Source organism: Ostrea edulis, chromosome 7 (genome assembly GCF_947568905.1).
Source record: "Ostrea edulis chromosome 7, xbOstEdul1.1, whole genome shotgun sequence".
NCBI lineage: Eukaryota > Metazoa > Mollusca > Bivalvia > Ostreida > Ostreidae > Ostrea > Ostrea edulis.
Window position 1 is genome coordinate 49,891,575 of NC_079170.1, and position 22,738 is coordinate 49,914,312.

A 22,738-nucleotide genomic window follows, 5' to 3' on the forward strand; every position below is an offset into this window, starting at 1 on the left:
AATCATACAATGTGACTGTTAGAGATCCACATTTTAAATATGATACATCTTTAATATGAAAAAAGTGAAAATAACGATCAGTAATCAATATCAGAATTCCTTTAAAGATACACAATTTAGAATAGAGTAAACACAGGCCCCTGGACATACCAGAGGTGGAATCAGGTGTCTGGTAAGAGTAAGCTGTCGACCGATCAGAACATCAGGACATGCAGTAACAGGACTGTAGTGACGTGTTTTATACTCGTTTTCGTATCCAAATATTGTATTCATGAGCGCAAATTTTACCAACAGAGATGAACTCTCGATATTCCCAAAACTGATACATATGGAAAATGCATTCCGACCAAGATACATAATTATTGACAATCAAGGTACAATGCCTGCATGTGATGTTACAAGAAAAAGTGAAGATAACGAACAGTGATCAATCTCATAAACCCTATAAAGAATACAAAATTTAGATTAGGTCCAACACGGACCCTTGGACATACCAGAGGTGGAATCGGGTGTCTGGAAGGATTAAGTATCCCGTGCACTGTAAAATAAACTTCAATATATTGAACAAATGCCAGTGATTCGGGTTTACCAGTTGAGTAGTGTGCATTTGTATAGAGACAGCTTCGGATCATTCAAATTCTTATAAACAAATTCAACCATAACTAGTCATGGATATTGTGGATTGCATTTGTTTTTGTCGGATTCAATGTATTATACGGTGTCGTTATGCTATGACGCATGCAGGAACACTATAATGGCATATGGTACAAATATGCATTCATTTCAAGTACACCCATGTATACAAGCACGGGACTAATTGGTGTATATTAAAGGTAATTCCCATATTTATCTTCTCGTGTCAGACCCCGCACAAGATTTATTGGGATTAATCTATGAACCATTTTCTCCAAAGGGACCAATTTTCATCCAATTATACACAATAGCTAAATATCAGGTTGGACTAGATTGCAAAGGTAATGGAAATTTCGCGTGCATTCGAAACATAATCGGAATTCCGACCGGTATGTGAGAACACGTTCCGTCACTCTGAGGCAGAATCTTGCAACATTAATAGGTGTACGTACAGGTCCTTAAATGAAACGCAAATTCAAAGTTATGGTATTTTTGTTCAATTCTACCTTATTCAAGATTTTAACCAACAAGTTGTAATGGATTATTTCTGTTCCACGGATAAAGACAGGAAAAAGAGAAAAGAACATGCAAATGAAATTCACCTGATTAAGATAATTAACTAATGGTTGTTGTTGATCTACGGATGTTAGAGGAATTTATTTTACCTAACACACATGGTACATTTCGGAAAGATGTGTGTAAATCATGGTGACGAATAAATGAATAACAAGAATCTATGTTGTAATATAAATGACTGAAATATATAAGTCTTTATGGTGAATTTATAGTTGCAATCAGTGTTTAAAAACAGATGCGCGGTTTGAATAGACTTTAAATGCCTCCATGATATGCACACGTACATCGATAAGTTATATAAGTCTCTGAAGAATCCAATTCCTTGAAGGGTGCCTAGTTAAAAAGAAATTTAGTGAGGTAAATATAAATAATTTATATAGAAATATACATCTAAAACACTCAAATTGATCCGATTATTCACGGCATACACTTTCATTATGTATTTACCTTGTATGTCTTTATTTCTCTCTATCTGTCAATATCAAACGTACATGTCAATTTTATTGTAAATTATTACATGTATACGCAAAGAAACGATACACACAACTATTTCGGTAATGTAACAAGGGCAGTAACTCTAAATTGTTAACAGATCCGCATTCTCCAAGATTGTCCTACAAAGCAGGGAATCGCAATAACGGCCGATATCAGCTGCTGAGAGATGAGAATTCCCATGCTTTCGTTCTCTACACTGGACACTAAACGTTAGCCGGAGTTTCCCTCTGAAATGAAATAATGGAATTGTACCATATTGATGAACGCACAGCATGTTCATTCTATAAGTAAACATTCATTTTCAGTTGTACACGTTTAATCATGAGAAAAACGGTGACAATTATATTTTACGTTTGTGTAAATCCAAAACGTGAATATAACGAACAGCGATCACTTTCGTAATTCATATAAAGAATATAGAATAAAAGTAGGTGGGTTTTTGTTTAAATATCGGTAGGAAGACGTTGGTTCAATTGTCCTTCTTTGACATTGAAGATTAAAAGACTTTTACAGAAGTTAGAAAGTGGTCCGTTTATCACAGTTCAATACGCAATTTCCAAGTTGCCTAATAGTTCTGTCCCTTTGTGGAACCCTTACGCACAGTGAGACGCAAAACATACTTTTGTCCACACGAGGTGGGTACAAATGATTATCGCTGTCTTCATATATTGCCTAAAGGATGGTTATCGGACATCATGCAACCACTCAAACTGCTGGAACACACAATGTTAGTAAGTTTATGATTATTTGATAATAAAATAGCTCAAACAAAAATCGATAATCACCATCTTTCTTTGATTAAAGTATTACTCGTGCATAAGAGGGAATAAAAAATAAATGAATATTTAATTTAATGGCCCAATTCAAACAAATTTTATTCTTCATAGGGTCAGTTAAATATATACCAACGGCTGATATAAACAAAATTTACACTTTAAGAGCTTTTATTCTTATTTACATGTACATTGCTAGTCTATAATATATGTTTACATCATGTACCCACCCAAGCGTTCAATAGAATACTGAACGTACCTCCATCACAGAAGAGCTGGTATCTCGGAACTTGCGTATACAGTATAACATCATTATGTCTACTGATGAGGTTATGTATAACCTCATCATATATGATATCACAAAAACGAAGGGTTTTCATATTTTTAAGAAATAGAAGTTTTTCCAGCGGAAATTGAAATATCTAATATGATACATGTATGTATCATCACAGTTTTGAAGTACATTTATAATATGCAAAAGAAACAACTAATGATATATGAACCATTCATAGTTGTAGCTCAGTGGTTTTAGAGCGTTCAATTTGTAACCGGGGTGGCAGCCATCAAATCTACAAAATGCAATACGTAAACACGGGTAGTCATTGCTCCTTCGCTCAACGATCGACATTTAGAGTTAGGGTCACGGACCTTTCTGATATAACTTAAGAATTGGGGTCCTGTGTCGCGACAGAGTTAACGGACCTTCAATGATAAGGTCCCTAGCGCTAAGTTTGTGGTACTTCAATACACAACTGTCAGGTATCTATATAAATAAAAATTATCGAACAGACGTAAAACAAACAAAAAATGATGATATACATGTATGGGATATAACGGTGGTGATATAATATAAACTTATAATTTTCAAAGCTATATTGTCCAGTAACAAGCATATGACAGATACAGCGTTTGGAATATTCCGGTACGGTAAAGCATTCAAGACAAAAAAAGAAAGAAAATGATATCACAATTAGAATACTATGACTATAGGATTAAAACATATTCAATGGTCTCAAAACCTTTATATCATAAAGTAGTTGCTTAAATCTACTGATTTAATATTTTCTGTATTTTTATGGACATATTTTTATAAATATCACCCTTTATTCTTTCGAAATTAATTATAAATTGAAAATAGAGTGGTCATACTGAAAGTAAGCTAACCTGTTGACGTCTGTTTCACGTGGAATAACATGTCCCATCTTAGAGTTAGCACATGTTGCTTTCAACATAGCTATATTGAAAGATTGTAGAAAACTCCCATTTAACATTCCTTCGTTAAACTCCGAAATCAACACATGTTTCACTGAAATACAAAACGAAACATAAGTTCGCAAATGAAATGAAGACCATGATTTCAAAATTATTGATGTAAGGATATACATTTAGACGTGATTTCTTCAGCCACATTTTGAATAAAGGATAAAAAAAATAATTTAAAACATTATAAGTAATTTTCAGGATCATGGATATCTGTTTACCTATCCTAATAGCCTTTCTGGTTGATCTTTTACTCCATCGGCATTCAAACCCACCATCGTAGTTGTAACAGGTCGAATGTGGTGGGCACATGTCGCGTTTACATTCATCCAGGTCCTGAGCACAGTCTCTACCCAAATAACCACTAGTGCAACGGCAATAGTATCCATACGGGTTATTTGTGCAGGTGGCATTGTGTTGACAAGGGGAGGAAACACAATGATCGATGGCCTGTTCACAGATCGATCCAGAAAAGCCTTCGTGGCAAAGACATTCAAAATTGTCATGATTATTTCGGCAGGTCGCTCGATTTTTACAAGGGTTGGAAAAGCAGTAGTCGTATTGTTCGCAGTTAGTTCCGATCCAAAATTCAGTGCAGTTGCAGGTGTAATTCGACAGTCCGTTGATACATATTCCGTCATTTTGGCAGGGTGTATTGCTACAGTAATTGCGCCTTTCACACAAACGGCCGGTCCATTCCGTTGAACAAAGGCATGTAGACATGTTTGTTAGCGATGTACATACACCATTGTGTTGGCAAGGATTGGGATAACAGTAATTAATGTCTGTGCAAATGGTCCCTATCCATTCTGAGGTACAACGACACAAGTACCCGTCCATTTGGTTGATACAAGAGCCACCATTTTGACAGGGATTGTTAACACAATAGTTAATTTGACCACAGGCTTTTCCAGCCCAGTGTATATCACACTTGCAATTGAAATCATTGTGAGTTTTAAAACAAGTGCCCCCATTTTTGCATGGACTACTTTTACAGGGATCGTAATGACATACATACCCATCTCCGCTGTTTATGCAGTCGGAGAATCTTCCGCATCGACTTGGACAGTGCCCGCTGCTTATTTCTAAACTAGAGCATGTGTCATGGCAGAAATCTTTTCTGTCGCATTGTTGGCCTGTCCATCCTGTTGACGAACAGTTGCAAATCGGACCATGTTCAGTATCTGAGCACATTGTATCATGATAACATGTATATGTTGAACAGTCAAAACATTCATAAGACCCAGGTGTATTATTACACAATGTACGTGCTGGACAAGAATTCAACAATTTACATTCATCAATATCGATATCACAATTTTTGCCTGTCCAACCTTGTGAACAACCACATGAATAGTCACCTAACAAATTAACACAAGTGCCACCATTTCGACATGGCGATAATAATGTACACTCATCAACATTGTTTTCACAATCTCGCCCTGTCCAATGAGAATTGCAAGAACAGAGATATGTATTGTCCAAATCCTGACAGGTACCGTTATTTCTGCAGGGGTTATATGCACACGAATTCATATGGATGTCGCAGTTTTGTCCCGTCCAGTATGTAGTACACGAGCATTTGTATCCACCGATGGTATCCACGCACGTGCCATAAACGCCACAGGGATTATAAAGACATTCGTTGACATTTTTCTCACACTGAACACCGGCCCACGATTTTGTACAATTACACGTCGTCGTATTTACAATGCAATTTCCACCATTAATACATGAATTACCATTCCAGTAACACAAATCGCGATACTCGCAATTACGACCCATGTAACCTTTCATACAGCTACACGTGTACTCATTTAACACATTCAGGCAAGTTGCGCCATTTTGACAGGGGTCTGACACACAAGCATTATGTAGCTCACAGAGTTTTCCATACCAAGATGAGGTACACACACAGCGATATCCGGGTTTCCTCGGTGTAGGTAGACACATCCCGTGATTTTGACACGGAGATGCACGTTGACAGTTATACACGTCACAGTCTGTCCCAGTCCAATTGTGTGGGCAGATGCACTGGTATTGTCCTCTCGACAACTTTCTACAGGTACCACCATTCTTACACGGGGCATCATAACATTTATCGTAATATTCACACTGATCTCCGAACGAGCCTTTGTCACAAAGACAACTTACAGAGGAATCTTTTTGTACACATGTACCCATATTGTGACAGATATGCTTGAAACACAAGTCCTGAAGCTCACAGTTTACGCCCCGAAATCCTAGAGGACAAACGCATTGGGGAGAGCCCTGAGGTGCCCGTACACAGTATCCACCATTCAGACAATCTATTCTGCATTCAATCGAGCAATCAGGACCTACGAATCCAAAACGACAAGAACACCGGGCTTTCCCGTTCTTCACGGAGCATGCACCATTGTTAGAACACGTGGACACAGAACACGATGTAGCAGTTAAATTTTGACAACTTTCACCCGTGACACCATCTGGACACGAACAGTTATGGCTGCCAAGAGTATTTATACAGTGACCCGTATTACACGGATGTTCAGCGCATTCGTCCTTATCCATGATGCACTGTTTCCCATAGGCGTATTCTGTACAATGGCAAATAAAACCACCTAAGGTGTCTTCACATTTTCCATAGGAATTAGCGCATGCGTACTTGCACTCGTTGACATTTTTTTCACAATCCTGACCATGCCATCCTGTAAAAAAGTACAATAACTGTCTGTAAGTTTTCTTCTAATAAATTATACTAACCCTACCAAACGACCATCGAACAATAACTAAATAATTGCATTTTGACCACTTGGTAAATGATCGAATGTTTTATCGAATTTTCGATCTTAATAGAAGCAATGAATTAATGACTAAACATAACGAAATCTAAGCTTGTCGTGCAAATATTTGAAAATTATATTGTTTTCTCAGAACATATTTACTAAATCATCAATTATAATCTACAAGTTTCATCTTTCGAGTGAAATCGTTACTAAAATTTATCCAAATCCGTATTGATCATGTGACTGAGGCATGTGAAACTTGCATGTTAGAAACCTAATCCCATCTTTGATGTTTCCAGGGGTCAAGCTGTCCTATCTCCCATTAAGCAATGATTAAATCATTTATCACTGATTAAGAAATTATAATGACAACATGTCATGAAGATTTCACTGTTTCAGGAGTCTTGACCAGTGATTAGCTTAATCACCTTTAGTGTGTTGCGTTACAATAGATGAAAAAGGAGTGAATAAAGAGTGAAATGTGCGTAAAACGTGTACAGATATGTGCGTACTATTCATGATATGTCAGTAATGCGTAAACGAATCAAATTACCCAGAGAACGAGTGAGTAGAACTAATGGACGCTCACAACGGGAGGCGAAAGATGCGTGGATATGGAGAGCAAACTATAAGCAGGGTAAGAAGACTCCAAGGACTGTTGAACCCGGAAACTTAGATGGATATTTAGATCTGCATGTAAAAAGTACACCGCTTTGGACATTTGTGAGATTCAATTTGCTTATACTGGTTAGTGGCGGTTCTGAAGGGGAGTCTGGAGATTCAATTCCCAGTTTTGGTTGGGTTAAATGGTCATATTTTGCCCTTTGGGGCGGAGAGGTACAAACATCAGTGGCATTTGCATATGAGATCTTTATAATTACCATAGAATTTACAAAATACTGATTTTGAAAGAGACTGTTGATGCCCCTGTAACATCAACATATTTGTTAGTAGCCTGCCTTGATTTAAAAAATGATCATACGCAGAGCATGATCTTGCGCATTGATCAATTGACATACACTGATCAAAAAGAAAAAAGAAGGAAAAGCATAGTAAAATTTCATATTCATTTTAAAACATGAGAAATACTTAATTGATCTATTGATAACACAAAAATGATGTAAACGCATGATTAATAATCAAAGTATTACAACTACTAATAGTAAATATAATCATTAACAGCTCAAGGTCAATATTTAGTGTGCCCCCACGACAATCTACATGTTAGTAAAATTAGATCCAATATTAGATTTAACATACGGAGGTCAAATCTAATGACCTTTTATTCTCATCAACTAGCACATTCAAAATCGATGGTGTAAACTCGTATAATTCTGAACACTGAAATCTTACGAATAGCTGTCGAAGTATTCCGGTAATAACAAAATATGCCTGCGCTCACGCCCGACACGCCGAGGACACCTCAGAGAATGTATAGCCTGACAAATATTTGTTTGTGTTGATTTTCATTTCTTGTAAGACAGACCGACGGTGAAGGGAACTCCCAAATCAAGAAGTTATATAAAATAGAATTAAAACTTAAAGACTTATGTTATTCGACAGGTGATTTACCGCAGCGCGCGGAGGGTAGGAAAATCTGCCATACAGTCTTTATTATTCAGCACGGCTATTAACACATCTTTCTGTTCCTCTTATAAAGATTGAATCCTCCAAACCGTATAACATGCGCCAATATTCAGTCGCCATATCTGTTATTTTCCCGAACTCTTCGTTTACCGAATGCAAATATTAAGAGTCCTTTGATTGGATGAACATTTCGATGAATATGCATGATCAAGAGGTCACTAGATTTGACCTCCGAATGTAGTTTCTTTAGATCCTTGTATAGCGATATACGTGAGCGGACCAAAGGTTTTAATTTTAATTAGATGGCCCCCACGAGCAGCAATGCCTGCCTGATAAATGGACGCAATTAAGTCTCTAAAATTGTCTAGGGATGTTATCACACTCTAACTGTAGAGCATGGGCCAGATGCAAAGTCTGAGGCTGCGGCAGATGTTTCTATCGAATTCGTCACATGCATGTTCGATAGGGTTTTAATCTGGTGATGTTGATGGCCTAGAAAGAACCTGGATGTTGTGTCTTTGCAGAACCTCACATGTTAGACGAGCAGTATGTGGTCTGACGTTGTCATATTGGAAAACTGCTCCGGGATGCTGCATTATTGGAACCATGTGTGGTTGTGTGACAACCGTTGAACCGTCAAAGTACCCTGTTTGTGAACCAACGCGGAATTTCTTAAAAGGCAGTTGCATTTAAATACAACGCAATCACAAATGGAGAACCCGTGCATTTGATAGACCAATGGCCAATGGTGCGTGAATCACCCGCATGAGGAAGTTAAAACAACCTCGAGTTACAGAGACCTATTATAGGATTTTATGACAACACGTTTTATTGTTCTCAAATTCTATAGAATATCTATTGAGTAAACAATAGCGGTAGATGTAACAAGGAGTAATCATGCGATTCCTTCAAGACCAAACAATGTCTGCAAAAGTTATCTGAAAAGATTCAGCGGCAAAGTACTGCAATGTCGTTTCCTTTTTGACCAGCATATGAAATATACATCAGATGTGACTCGTATATTTCTCAGATATTAACCAATATTTAAGAGCGACACCCAGGTATAACATGTTTATAAGTTTTCAAATTTTACTGAATACTAGGTAAGACACCTGCTGCAGATGATAACATCACTTATAGTACTATTACACACAACAAATTATATTCAGAAAAAAAAATCATAATTAGCTTTAATAGTCTTTGAAATTAATTTGAATTCTAATTTTGAAAATGGGAATGATCTTATAAACCCTAGAAAATCAATACACTGTATACGAGTATCATTTCTCATTAAAAACAATCTGGTGAAAATAGCATATGCAGGTATTTGTTTTGCATTACATACTGTTTTCTTACTTTCAATTGTAAAATAAATTTTTGAGGCTTTCAGTTTCAGAAATAAATATAATTATGGCTAGTGTTTTCCGTGTCCAGTAAGCGTTGTGCAGATGTATCAATAAAATAATAGCTGTTTTGTAACCGTCAAAATTAGCACATAAACACTTTCCAATCATTATATCTAGAGAACTAAATTTTTGCAAATCTTCATTCACCACAAAATTAAACTTTTGAACGTCAAGGAGATTTAAACGAAAATTTGATTTAAATGTTTACTGGTACGCATTGGTGACATTTTAATCATTGAAAAATAATTGGCCGATGCTAAATAAATATGATTCTACATGGCACAGGTAAATGATACCCAAAAACTGTAAATTTGAGTGACAATGAATGAAAGTCGTACAAAGTGGTAAAGAGGCGTAATACATGTACCTACCATTCTTGCAATACTGCACACCACTGACTACGCATTTATGAGGATCTCCGGGACAATACACAGAGCATTTTGGTCCATGGTAACCATCAGAGCAAAAGAACCAGGATGTTAGCGTAACACTGCAAGTAAATCAAAAGAATCCGGATAGAGGAACAGTGCGTGTAAAACAAATCATTCTGACCATTACAAGAGTACAGCAAGTAAAGCGAAAAACCCTGGATGTTAAGTAGCAAAGCAGCTTAAACCCGCAAGCCGAAAAACTACCTCAAACATATCACGAAAGCCACATTGTTTGATCAAATCAAAATACAACTCTTTAAATTTTGCTGTGTTTTTCCCGCAATAAATATTTTGCCAGAAACGATGGCATCTACTATTAGTAAGGTGAAAGGAGAAGATCAATCTCATAACTCTCAAAATACAAAATTAAATGGGCAAACACGGACCCCATGGATATACCAGAGGTGGAAATAGGTTCCTAGGAGGAGTAAGCATCCCCAGTCGACCGGTCACACTCGCCGTGACTCGTATATCTTGATTAGGTAAACGGGGTCACCCCTAGTCAAAATCAGTGTGCCAAAAACGACCTAACAATTGATATGAAACACGGCAGATAGCATTTAGCCCAATAAGAAGTTGGATTGACAAACTATCCCGTTAAAAAGGCCAAAGAATAAGGTGTTATGCTAATAACTACTATCTAGTGACTTATATAGTGGTTGGGAGCATCAAGTTTGTACAAATATCGTATATCCGGTGAAGGTAATAATTTAAATGTATATTGTCCAAGCTTGCTGGAAAGATAGGAGAAGTTGCGATTGCATGTAAAACAAAAACAGCACGGGTGTTAGAATAACACTACGAGTACAAACCGACGAGCAGAAACATTAGAGTAGAAAACTGACTGTTTTGTACAATACTATAAAGTCCATGTTCCAAGATTCCGTGTTTGTTCTACTCTCAATTCTGTATTCTTTATAGGATTTACGACATTAATCACGTTGCTTATTTTTACTTTTTCATAAATGTACACATAGACTTATACATAGCGTCCATGTCAAATATTTACCTAATAAAATTGTTATGTAGATCCAGTGTCTTGTATTGGTCGTATGAGAGCATGTACTGACTTCCGTTAGTCCACTGATCAGCTCCATTCAATGTCTGCTCCAAAACGAGGCTTGAAGTATCGTTGTTGTAAACTGACACTTTTAGAATAGACGAAGGTCCCATCTAGAATAAAGATATGAAACATAAAATTCATGGTGGGTTGTAGTACCAATACATGCAAATCGCCCTCTTCTTTTTAACCGGTATAATATCAGAAAATTTACAAAAATACAGCTAGAATCCCATTACCTAAAAGATTAATATTCAATGAATATTTGAATTTAGAACAGAGGTGCCCAGTGAGGGCAGATATTGTATACTTACAGTTACGCCCCAATTAGCGTAACCCACATAATGTGAAAGGTTCAGATACATGATATCAGATTACAGGGACAAGTAGTTTGGGTACACGTGCCTACTGATGTCATTTCTCAAACACGTCTTAATTCACATTTCAAAAGAGCATTGAGTAATCGTAGTCAAAATCACAGTGCCAAGAACGGCTTAACAATCGGTATGAAACACGTTAGACAGCATTTGACCCAATGATAAGTTGTATTGGCAAACTGGATCGTTATAACGACCATAGAATTTGTGAAATGCTGACTGGAGCCTCAGTAGTATCAACTTGTTTGTCAGTAGCCTGCTTCGATTTAAAACTCACTATACGCAGAACAAGCTCCTGCGTATCGAATCAGTTGAGAAATATAAGCACCATATGCAGGTGATAATGGAATATTGCTACATAAATATGGGAAGTTGACGATGGAAAAGCTGAATCATCCAGTTTGTCATTAAGTTGAGTTGTTAGTGTACATAATATACTAGAATAATGCATTAGACCAGTGGTCAGGAACAATTCACAAAGTACTGTAGGTGATCACATGACCTTAGGGTGATTTGTTTTCAATGTAAAACTTATACGGTACCAATTTTGATGCACCAGATGCGCATTTCAACAAATAATGTCTCTTCAGTGATGCTCAACCGAAATGTTTGAAATCCGAAATAACAATAAACTTGCTAGAGCTATTATAGGGGAAAACAGAGTGCCAAAAAAGTGGAGTCAAATTCGTCTAAGGATAAGAGCTATGCATGAGGGAGATAATTCTTAATTTTGAAATGAATTTCTAAATTTTATCACAGCAATTAAATATACATTCGTATTTTCAAGCTAGTAACGAAGTACTTAGCTACTGGGCTGTAGAGACCCTCGGGGACTAACAGTCCACCAGCAGAGGCCTCGACCCAGGGGTCATAATGTAAAACTTATATGGTACCAATTTTGATGCACCAGATGCGCATTTCGACAAATAATGTCTCTTCAGTGATGCTCAACCGAAATGTTTGAAATCCGAATTAATTTGGCATCTATGTGTTACGCATGTTCACATAAGATGCTGTTATCGAAGGCTGCAAACCATTTGAGTTGTCTTTCATTGCTCTACAATTACTTCCCTTGGGCATATATAAATTAAGTGCCCTGGATTAAATCAACCTTTTCCATTTATAACTGCTACACACAGGTTGGTGTTCCCCTATTTCATAAGAATTTGTATTTAATATCTGAATTTTCAAATACACTAAACCTCAAATTTGGTTTAGCACAATTGTTTATTGCGTTTAATTGATATATTTGTCATTTTTAGTACATAAGATGTAACGATGGCATAGGATTGTTTGTCTAATTTACTTGTGTCTCTGATCACCGGCCATGCTGGTTTCCTCATTACATTTTTTAATTTTTTTTTTAATTGATCAAACATTGATTGTTAAATTTTCTAGACATTTTGATACAGTGAAAAGTACGTACAATGGAAAACGATTCGAATTAATTATTTTTATGATTCATTACCAATTTTAATGGGGGGGGGGGGGATTATCGTACAAATCAAAAGGAATTTATTAATTCCTTTTGTTCGCATGCAAACTATTACAGATATATTAATTATAAAATTATCCCTACAAGAAGCGAATTAGTAGCGACTGGCGTTAGTCAGACTGAAATTTCTGTACAATGTAATGGTTATATATCGTGGTCATTATATATTTACGCGCGAGCTACACTCGCAGGACTTGGCGACTGACGTCATAAATTCAAATCGGGATCGAGATGCGAAATTTTTAGCTACTGGGGTTTTCATGGATAACACGTTGAGTATTTTTTACCTTTGCATGCCTAGTCAATACCCTGGTGCAGTTACCTGGACTAGAAATTATCTTATATCTGTTAAGTTGATTTACAAAATAATACATAGCCTCTAGCAGTTACGGGATTTCGGTCAATTCTTTCCTATAAGCAATATGCATTACCCCGGACCGAAAAGCTAGAGATCTGTATTATTCGATCTTCATTTACCGATATATGTAGGTACATGTATATGATTTAAATGAGTTGAATTTTCATTGAGGGAATCATTGCACAAGGCGGTCAACTGTCATGCCACGCAAACGACAGACATCCGACCAACCACCCAAAAGGGCCAAAAGGGGGGAGACGGCAAGACGGCCAAGCTATGCCACCGCCTGATCCACAACCTGACAAGGATAAAAGTCGTCAATCGATGGAGACCCCACAGTACCCTTCTCATTCCCAGTTAAGTTTACCGGCCCCGCTGCAGGGTACAGAGGACCAACACAATCTGCAGATTCCACAGCAGCATATACAGACAATCTCACTTCCCCCACAGCAGAGCCCACCAGGGGTACAGCAGCCAGCAGAAGGTAATGATGTTGTACCTATGCAATCAGTGCATAATTTAGGCATGCATGTTAGTGAGTCAGTTAGGCACAATATAGTGCAAGGGAAATTTATTGAACTTCAATCCCTCATCCCATCTGCTGGGGGTCATGGGGCTAATACAAGTCAAAGAAACTTGGTACTCACTAGTGCAGGGGAGATAATCACCAAAGAGGCGACAAAAAAGATTGACTCCATTGATAAATGGACCGATGCAATGCTAATATTTGCATCAATATATCTGGCCTCACACCTAAGGCTAGGGGCAGCAAGAGGGGCAGTAAGTTGGTTTGATTATGACACCCAATACCGACTTCGCAAGGCTATCAATCCAGTCAGCTCCTGGGGGGAAGTTGATACAGAATTATGGCTACTTTATATGTCACCTAAGCCCTACATTCCATCACAAACAACACAAAAGTGCTTCGACTACAACTTTAAGGGCATTTGCACAAAAATGCAATGCCATTATTCTCATTCGTGCACTCGTTGTAGTGGCCTGCACCCACAAGTTAATTGCAATCCAAATAAGCCCCAGTTCTACACACCTTATGGACAAAAATCGGGTCAATCATCTTTTCGTCGCCCAAGCCCCTCGTACACCTCGTCCAATCACCATGCAGGGTTTCAAAACCAACATCAATATTGGAGACAACAGTCACCACAACCACACAAATTCAGTAATGCTGGCAACCAAAAACATATGGGAACTAGGAAAAACCCCAATCAATAAATCGGTGCTAAAAAAGTACCTGGTAAACTATCCCAATAGATCTGTAGCAAACAAATTATTGTCAGGATTTTCTTTTGGATTCCATTTACATTATTCAGGCCCAAGAACCCATTTAGAAAATAGTAATTTAGTTTCAGCATGTCAACATCCCCACGAAATTATGGAAAAAATAAACAATGAGGTTAAATTAGGAAGGATTGGAGGACCATTTAAGAAACTGCCTATATCTAATCTGTGCATATCTCCTATTGGAATTGTTCCGAAAGGTGATAATTCAGGGTGGCGCCTTATTACTCATTTGTCATTTCCTCCAGATAATAGCGTGAACCTGTATATTGACCCTTTAGAATCCACAGTGCATTATACATCTTTTGATGCTGTTGTCCAAATGTTAGCTAAAGTAGGTAGGGGGGCTTATATTGGGAAGATGGATATTAAATCAGCATTTAGACTGCTACCTATTAATCCAGGTGACTTTGACCTACTGGGAATCAAGGTAGATGGAAATTATTACATAGACAAGTGCCTTCCAATGGGTTGTTCTTTATCATGCAAAGTTTTCGAGGAGTTTGCTACTTTTTTACAATGGGTTGTGGAACAAAAGAGTGGCTTGACTACCATTGATCATTACCTAGATGATTTTATTTTCGCTGGCAAGGATTTTTTAAATTGTTCAAAGTTAATGGTTACATTTAAACAAACAAGTCAGGAATTAGGGGTTCCATTGGCAGAGGACAAATCTTTAGGTCCCACACATAGTCTAGTGTTTTTAGGGCTAGAAATTGATACCGTTGACATTATGGTACGGGTTCCAACTGCAAAGTGCATAGAACTTAATCTATTGCTAAAGCAACTTGTAGGCAGAAAGCGGGTAACATTACGTCAATTACAGTCAATGTTAGGGAAGCTCAATTTCTTTACTAAAGCTATTGCACCAGGCAGGGCTTTTGTTAGGCGAATGCATGATGCAACCATTGGTGTGCGGCAGCCACACCACTCAGTGAAATTGAATCAAGAAATGAAGGAAGATATGCACTTATGGTTAACATTTTTACAAGACTTTAACGGGAAAGTGTACTTTTGTGAGTCGGAGTGGTCTTCCAACTTAGGGCTAGATTTGTTTACAGACAGCTCAGGTGCTAAGGATCTGGGCTGTGGGGCATACTTTCAAGGGGAATGGTGCTACTTTCCTTGGCCTTCGGGTTGGGATAGAACAGACATCCTTTCAGACATGACAACACTTGAGTTGATCCCAGTGCTATTAGCCATAAGTCTATGGGGGAGAAATCTTGAAAATAGGAAGGTACTGTTTCACATTGATAACCAGGCACTGGTCACTATCCTCAACAAGCAAACATCCAAATCAAAAAGAGTGATGAGTTTGCTCCGTCCTTTCATAATAAAATGTATGTTGAACAACTTGTTGTTCAGGGCAGTATACATAAATACAAAATGTAACGAAATTGCTGATTCAATATCTCGTAAACAGTGGCAACGCTTCCACCAGGTCGCACCTCATGCACAGACCTCACCGCTGAGCGTTCCAGCCAGCTTCCAGTCTCTCATCTCCAAGCTGAAGTAAACAAACTTCTTCATGCAGCCCTCTCTGAAAATACGCACAAGGCATACCAAACTGGTCTCCAGGCTTATAATAGTTTTTGTAGTGAACAGGGTCATAATTCCCCATGGCCACCCTCTCTCGATTCAGTAGTTCAGTTTGTAGCATACTTGTCACTCAAGGGTCTTACCTATGCAACAGTGCGTTCCTACCTAGCAGGTTTATCCCACTTTGTAAAATTGCAAGGCTACCAAGATCCGACCAACCAATTCTTGGTAACTAAGTTATTGCAAGGTCTGAAATGTATTGCCCATACGCAGGATTGCAGATTGCCAATTACAAAGCAACTTTTGCAAGATATAATAGCAATACTGCCCAGTGTATGCACAAACAACTATGAAACACTATTGTTTTCTGCTGCCTTCACTACTGCCTTTCATGGGTTCTTGAGAGTTAGTGAAGTAGTGGTATCACACAAAAACAATCAAAGGGTCTTACTGAGGGAAAATCTACAGATTGATCACATCAATTCATGCCTGCAGCTGGAAGTAAAATTTTCCAAAACTGACCAAGCTGGCAGGGGAACAACTTTACAAATCCAAAGCACGGGTGATATTGCTTGCCCTTACAAAATACTCACAAAGTTCTTGATGATGAGGCCAAAGCATAAAGGTCCACTTTTTTGTCATTTTTGTGGTTCCCCTGTTACTAGGTATCAATTTACATCCGTCTTGGAAAAGGCAATATCAGCTCTCAAATTGGATACAAAAGCCTATAAATCTCATTCCTTTAGAATAGGGGCCAGCACGGAATTGGCAGTAAGAGGGTTTCCACCCAGTGTTATACAATCCTCAGGAAGATGGGCATCAAATTGTTATAAAACTTATATACGCATACCAAAATTTTAAAATCAGTATCGTGTAATTTCAGATGAACAGTTCATTTGGATGTTTGGGTCATCTATCATAAAACGTGCACATGTAGAGTCATTACATAGGCCTGTAGGGACCAATCTCAATTTAGAAAGGATAAAAGTTTCATTGTGGTGGCAGGGTTATGGAGGACTCGAATTGATCAAAGCCGTTAACAAGATAAAGACCCTACGGCAAGTAGGCCCTTCCCCTACCGCCTTGTTAATCCACTGTGGCGGTAACGACTTGGGTAAAACTTCTGTGAGAAAAATAAGATTGGCAATAAATCAATTGGTTCATTATTTAAGACAAGAATTTTGTAGTGCACACATCATATGGTCTCTTATTTTGCCCAGAATTGCCTGGCGATACACACAAAACACAAAAGCTATGGAGAAAGCTAGAAAACGAATTAATTCCTTTATTCAGAGTAGAGTGTGCGAGGTTGGGGGTTCCATCATTCACTACCCTGACATATCCGACCATCCTCAATTTTTTCAATCCGATGGGGTACATTTATCACAATTGGGCAATCAAATATTCTTGAATACCTTGCAAGGCGGGCTGGAATCTATCATGAAATTCAAGGCCCAAGTTTACCCTCCACTATAAGTTTTCCCACACGTAACCTGACAGGGCACGGCTGCCGCTCTTACCCCCACCCAATCGGTGGCGGAGACCCAACTGAAAGGGCTTTGATGCAAAGCTCTTGCAGTTGAGTCTTTTGGCCCAACGAGCGGCTTATTATGGACATGTGAAATATATGACATTTGATTTGAAAATTCGGCCTTGATTTCTGCTCCTCCCAGGCTTAAGGCCATGTTTGTTTGATGTGTTTTAATCTCGACCTTGACCTCTGCATATCCCAGGGTCAAGGTCATATGTTGAATTTGTTTTTGAATTTGACCTTGACCTCTGCATCTCCCAGGGTCAAGGTCATCCCTAATTGATGTTGACATTGATATGATGCTTTTGAGGCTTGCCATTTGTGTGAGGCAGCCCACAATTTGAACTTGATTTGTTTGCTTTTGATACTTTAATCAGCCGTGCCCTTTATCGCCAAATAAAATTATAAACACGTATTTTGTTTGCTTTTGATACTTTAATCAGCCGTGCCCTTTATCGCCAAATAAAATTATAAACACGTATTGCTTGTGTCTGTTTGCACTTTCTGAGATAACAATAAATATCAAGTGGAGACTGTTTCAGGGTCAAATGATGCCATGCTTTTTAGCAAATGATAGTATAGAAGATGTGAATAAGTAAGACACACGATCAACACAAATGTACGTACGCATATACGTGAACATTAATGACCTACATGTACTTAATGGCCTAGACCAAAATCTGATATACATCCAATGGCCTGTACGTCAATTCCAATATAGCAAGCAGTTGAATATTCAACTAGTATTTCATACTTTGATGTTAAACAAGTTATATGTACCACGTAGAAGTATATAACATAGGATAAAAGGTTCAACAAACAATGGTTTTACACGTACCGTATGGTTAACATCCATTTGAATGGGGTTCAGTTTGTCGCCGATATCCTCTCCAATCACCCGGGACTGGAACCCCGTCATGTTGATCCAGGCAGATGTCGACTCGTCACACTGTGTACTGCTACCCCTGCATGGGTAAAATATCAAACAGGTCTGCATCTATTAACGGTATACTGATATATTTAAATTCTGTCTTAAAGATATATCAACTATTCTGCAAAATAACAAAAAACTAGATTTCCCTAATCTTACCAGTAATAACCAATTATTGACAATTGTTTGTTAAATGAAACACAATATCCATACATTTTGTTCAGTATTACGGGAAGCTTTAGGTGTTAGTACAATGGAATGTTATTTTGCCCAGTAAAAACCGCATTAATAACTTAAAATACTTGTAAAATTGAATGATAAACATAAACTCTACCTAATACAAAAATAGATGTGCAACCCACAGTTATGACATCCATCTTTGACTGCTGTCGTGTTGTGTATTACCACTTGATCAATATGAATGTAAACTGTCACATTACCTACAATCTATAAAGAAATTGAATTTAAAATCAAAGCGAAAACTTCTTTTTTTTTCAAAGCAAGGGTCTGTAAACCAAGCATAACATGTATAAAGTGTAATTCACAAATAATCTTTGAATGAAAAAGTGAAGATAATGAGCAGTGATCAATCTCATAAATCCTAAATAGAATACAATTTTTAAAGTAGGACAAACAAGGACCCCTGGACACAACAGAGATGGGATAGAGTAGGAGAAATACATGTTACATATAAGTATCTCATGGTGAACTGTCACACCCGCTGTGAGCGCCATATCTTGATCAGATAAATGGAGTGATCCGTAGTCAAAATCAGTACTTAAAGAGCCACCTAAGAACTGGTACGAAAAACATCAGACATCATTACAACGAATGACAGATAGTATGTGCAAAATATGATATTATAACGACCAAACATTTTCAGAAATTATTACTTATCAAACGAAACTATAAGAATTCTTGTTACAACAACTTATTTGTAATTAGCCTGTCTCGATTCAAAAATTTATCATACGCAGAATATGCTCTCGCGTATTGAAACAGTTGAGAGCCATGAACATCATATGCAGTTAAGAATGGAATATCACTACATAAATATGGAAAGTTAGCGACGGAGACGCTGAGGTCATCTTGTTTGTTTTCTTTATATATATAAAGCTGAGCTGTTACTTTGCCGTTAAAAGCTATGTTAAAATTATTTAAACATGAATACTTAAGCAGGTAACCTGATATAGCAGCACAATTAGCCCCCCTCCCCCGGAAATTCCAGCAGACTGTTGGAAGAATGATCATCAAAGACAACATATATATTGTCGATAAGGAACTCCAACATCTAGTCAGTATCATCCCCATTGTACTTATGTGTAGAATCAGTCTGGGTGTTATTTATCAAAGTAGGTTTTATGTATGAATATTTCCGAGTTCCATTTGTACTGAATTAGCAGCTTTCTATGACATCAAAAAGCCCACTGGTCATTGATTTATTGTGCATAATGATGTTGTAAAGGGTTGGAAAATCGTACGTTTAGACGCTGTTGGTTTTCGAAATATTTTGTTTACGTGTAATTAACAAATAACAAATTATGAATCTTATTTTGTAATTATGAGCCTTTTCTTGTTGCTTGTTAATTACCCTTATCCTTTATCGCAGATGCTGTAAACTTTTAAAGTAATGCCTGTACATTCTGATGTCACTACAAAGCTAACTACGACATTTTAACCTCTTCTTTTCACATATCATGTATACTCATAAATAAAAAGCTTAAGGTCAAATAACTTGTGAAAGTTTCGATGTATCATTAGTGAAAATGAAAAGATCAAGACAACTAACAAAGATAAACCTTCGAATAAGGCACACACGGACCCCTAAACATACCAAAGGTGGGATCAGGTCCCTACATGTAGAAGGAGTAAACATCCCCCGTCGACCGATTACACCTGCCGTTAACCCTCTATCTCGATCCATAGTCGAAATCAGTGTGTAAAGAACGGCATCAGTTGGTATGAAACATATCAGAGAGCATTTGACCCAATGGCAGATTGTATGAGTAAATTAGATCGTTATAACGACCATACAATTCGCGAAATGCTGACTTTAAACGAGACTTGAAATCCTTGTAACATCTACTTATTTCAAGTTATTTGTCAGTAGCCTGTCTCGCTCTAAAAACTGAGCATACACAGAACAAACTCTTGTGTATAGGATCAATTGAAATACATAAACACCATATGCAGGTGATAATGGAATATTGCTACATAAATATGGGAAGTTGATGGTGAAGCTAAAAGCATCCTGTTTGTCATAAAGTTGAATTGTTAGTTTGTCGCTAACATCCATGATCAATAAAAAAAATTCTAAGTATGAAGCAGATGTGGAATACTCTGTGGGGTGTTTTATTTCAAGTGTACTGGGATATATTGAATCGACATGGATGAAAATAATAGATGAAAGGTGAAGATAACGAACAGTGATCAATCTCATAACTCCTATAAGTAATACATAGATAGTTGGGCAAACATGGACCCTTGGACACACCAGAGGTGGGATCAGGTGCCTAGGAGGAGTAAGCATCCCCTGTCGACCGGTCACACCCGCCGTGAGCCCTATATCCTGAACAGGAAAATGGAGTTATCCGTAGTCAAAATCAGTGTGCCAAGAACGACCGAACAATCGGTATGAAACACGTCAGACAGCATTTGGCCCAATGATACGTCGTTGAGATATATAAATGTCGAGCTGAAGACCATAGCAAGATATTTTTTCTTCTCATGTGGAAGCTTTTAAATAGATTTTGTCTCGTAAGAAAATCAAAATAGGCCAGGTAATAAAAGAGCCCAATTCGTGTCCATAGCATTTCCAACAGACTGTTGGAAGACCTAGGCCCATTACCAAAGAATAGGAAGATATTGTCAATGATGAAGTCCGGTATCTGAGTTCTTGTGCGTAGAATCAGGGTGGTGGAGCATAACAAAATAATACAATGACTGATTTCTCTTTCACTTTTTATTAAAGAAGCAACCTTCTATGATGTCACTAAGTCTAGACTTCAATGTATTGCGAGGAAAGGTCGTATAAAGTGTTGAAAAGTTATATACTAAGCGCATATTTATTCAGCATATTAGGGCAAGGTCAACTATTCAATTCAGGCAGTAGATCAAATGTCTCACGGCAGGTAGTGCTGTATATAATTTATTAAAGTTTAATTTTAGCAGAGTAGATCCTGTAGTTAGATTTAAGATACCCGAGGTTAGGTCATGGTCAATGAAGCCAATTCTTTTATGAAGTTTTGAAATTATGCATTTCACCTACAATCAATATGACTAAATCCATGCGTACATCTAGCACGTGTACATCAACATTATCAAATACGAATCAAATATTATATCGAATATAAATAACAAGTTTACCAAATGTAAATAAATAACAAGATTATCGAATATAAATCAAAATTTTCACATATAAATATTAAGATTATCGAACATAATTAAAATTTCGCACATGAATAACAAGATTATCGAATATGATTAAAGAGTTTCGTATATAAATCAAGATTTGTATAATATTGCAACGTTTTACACACAGTAAGTGTATCTGTTCAATGCTGAATTTTTATATTCATAAATACAGTAGTACATGCAACAAAATGTAGTCTGTATAATTGTCATTTGATACAGCCAATTAAAGTACATGTACCAGAGTAAAACATATCTATGAGATACACATGCTATAGCTTAAATACCTTGTATACCGGTTTTAAAAATCATTTTAATTTAGATCATTAAAAAAAATAATAGCAACATTTTACGTTTAGCTAGACGTAGGTCGTGTACATTGACGTCGCGTCATTGCGCGACAAAATCACATGGGACATTTATTTGGACATTAAGTATCTTTTCGTATTCCTAAATGGACGCGGGATAAAATGGAATGTTGTATATACTATAATAGTAAATTTTATGTACTTTCTGTAAGTTATATTCATTAAAATATTTGCGTTGGAATAATGCTTAGAAATAAGACATAAAATGGTAGAATTGTTTAAAAAGCGCGCTTTTGTAGAATAAGTACATTTCACTGGACACCGATAAAATCAATCTACTTCATGGATATACTCAGAATTATATAATACTGGCATACACTGTGCTCCACGATATATGTACATTATAAATGTAAAAAGGATAGTCAACTTCCCTTTGCATTAGTCATGCTACTGGTCATGATGATTTGAATTTGCAGTCTATCTACAAACAAGGGACACCA

The 22,738-nt window shown here is 37.2% G+C and overlaps 2 protein-coding genes across 3 annotated transcripts in view; one reads left to right on the forward strand and one right to left on the reverse strand.

The window, feature by feature from the left end:
• Window positions 1–1,235: 1,235 nt before the first annotated feature.
• The window catches only part of LOC125656443 (fibropellin-1-like), a 29,597-nt gene continuing 8,094 nt past the window's right edge, over window positions 1,236–22,738 (reverse strand). The window contains exons 2-9 of one of the 2 annotated variants that reach the window (XR_008797080.1): window positions 18,854–18,966; window positions 18,427–18,553; window positions 10,939–11,102; window positions 9,870–9,988; window positions 3,959–6,427; window positions 3,642–3,783; window positions 1,657–1,931; window positions 1,236–1,542 (exon numbers count right to left, since the gene is read on the reverse strand). Coding sequence is in view for 1 of the 2 variants with exons in the window: in XM_056144638.1 (XP_056000613.1) it covers window positions 1,787–1,931; window positions 3,642–3,783; window positions 3,959–6,427; window positions 9,870–9,988; window positions 10,939–11,102; window positions 18,427–18,553; window positions 18,854–18,966 (3,279 nt within the window). In the remaining variant the exon portion in view is untranslated. Of the gene's footprint in view, window positions 1,543–1,569; window positions 1,932–3,641; window positions 3,784–3,958; window positions 6,428–9,869; window positions 9,989–10,938; window positions 11,103–18,426; window positions 18,554–18,853; window positions 18,967–22,738 lie in introns of those variants that run through there. The other variant, XM_056144638.1, reaches the window with a different exon arrangement.
• On the forward strand, window positions 12,342–18,003 carry LOC130048224 (uncharacterized). Its single transcript, XM_056144639.1, has 2 exons — window positions 12,342–13,703; window positions 16,941–18,003. Exons 1-2 carry the CDS (start codon window positions 13,496–13,498, stop codon window positions 17,531–17,533), a joined length of 801 nt encoding a protein of 266 aa, XP_056000614.1. The 5' UTR covers window positions 12,342–13,495; the 3' UTR covers window positions 17,534–18,003.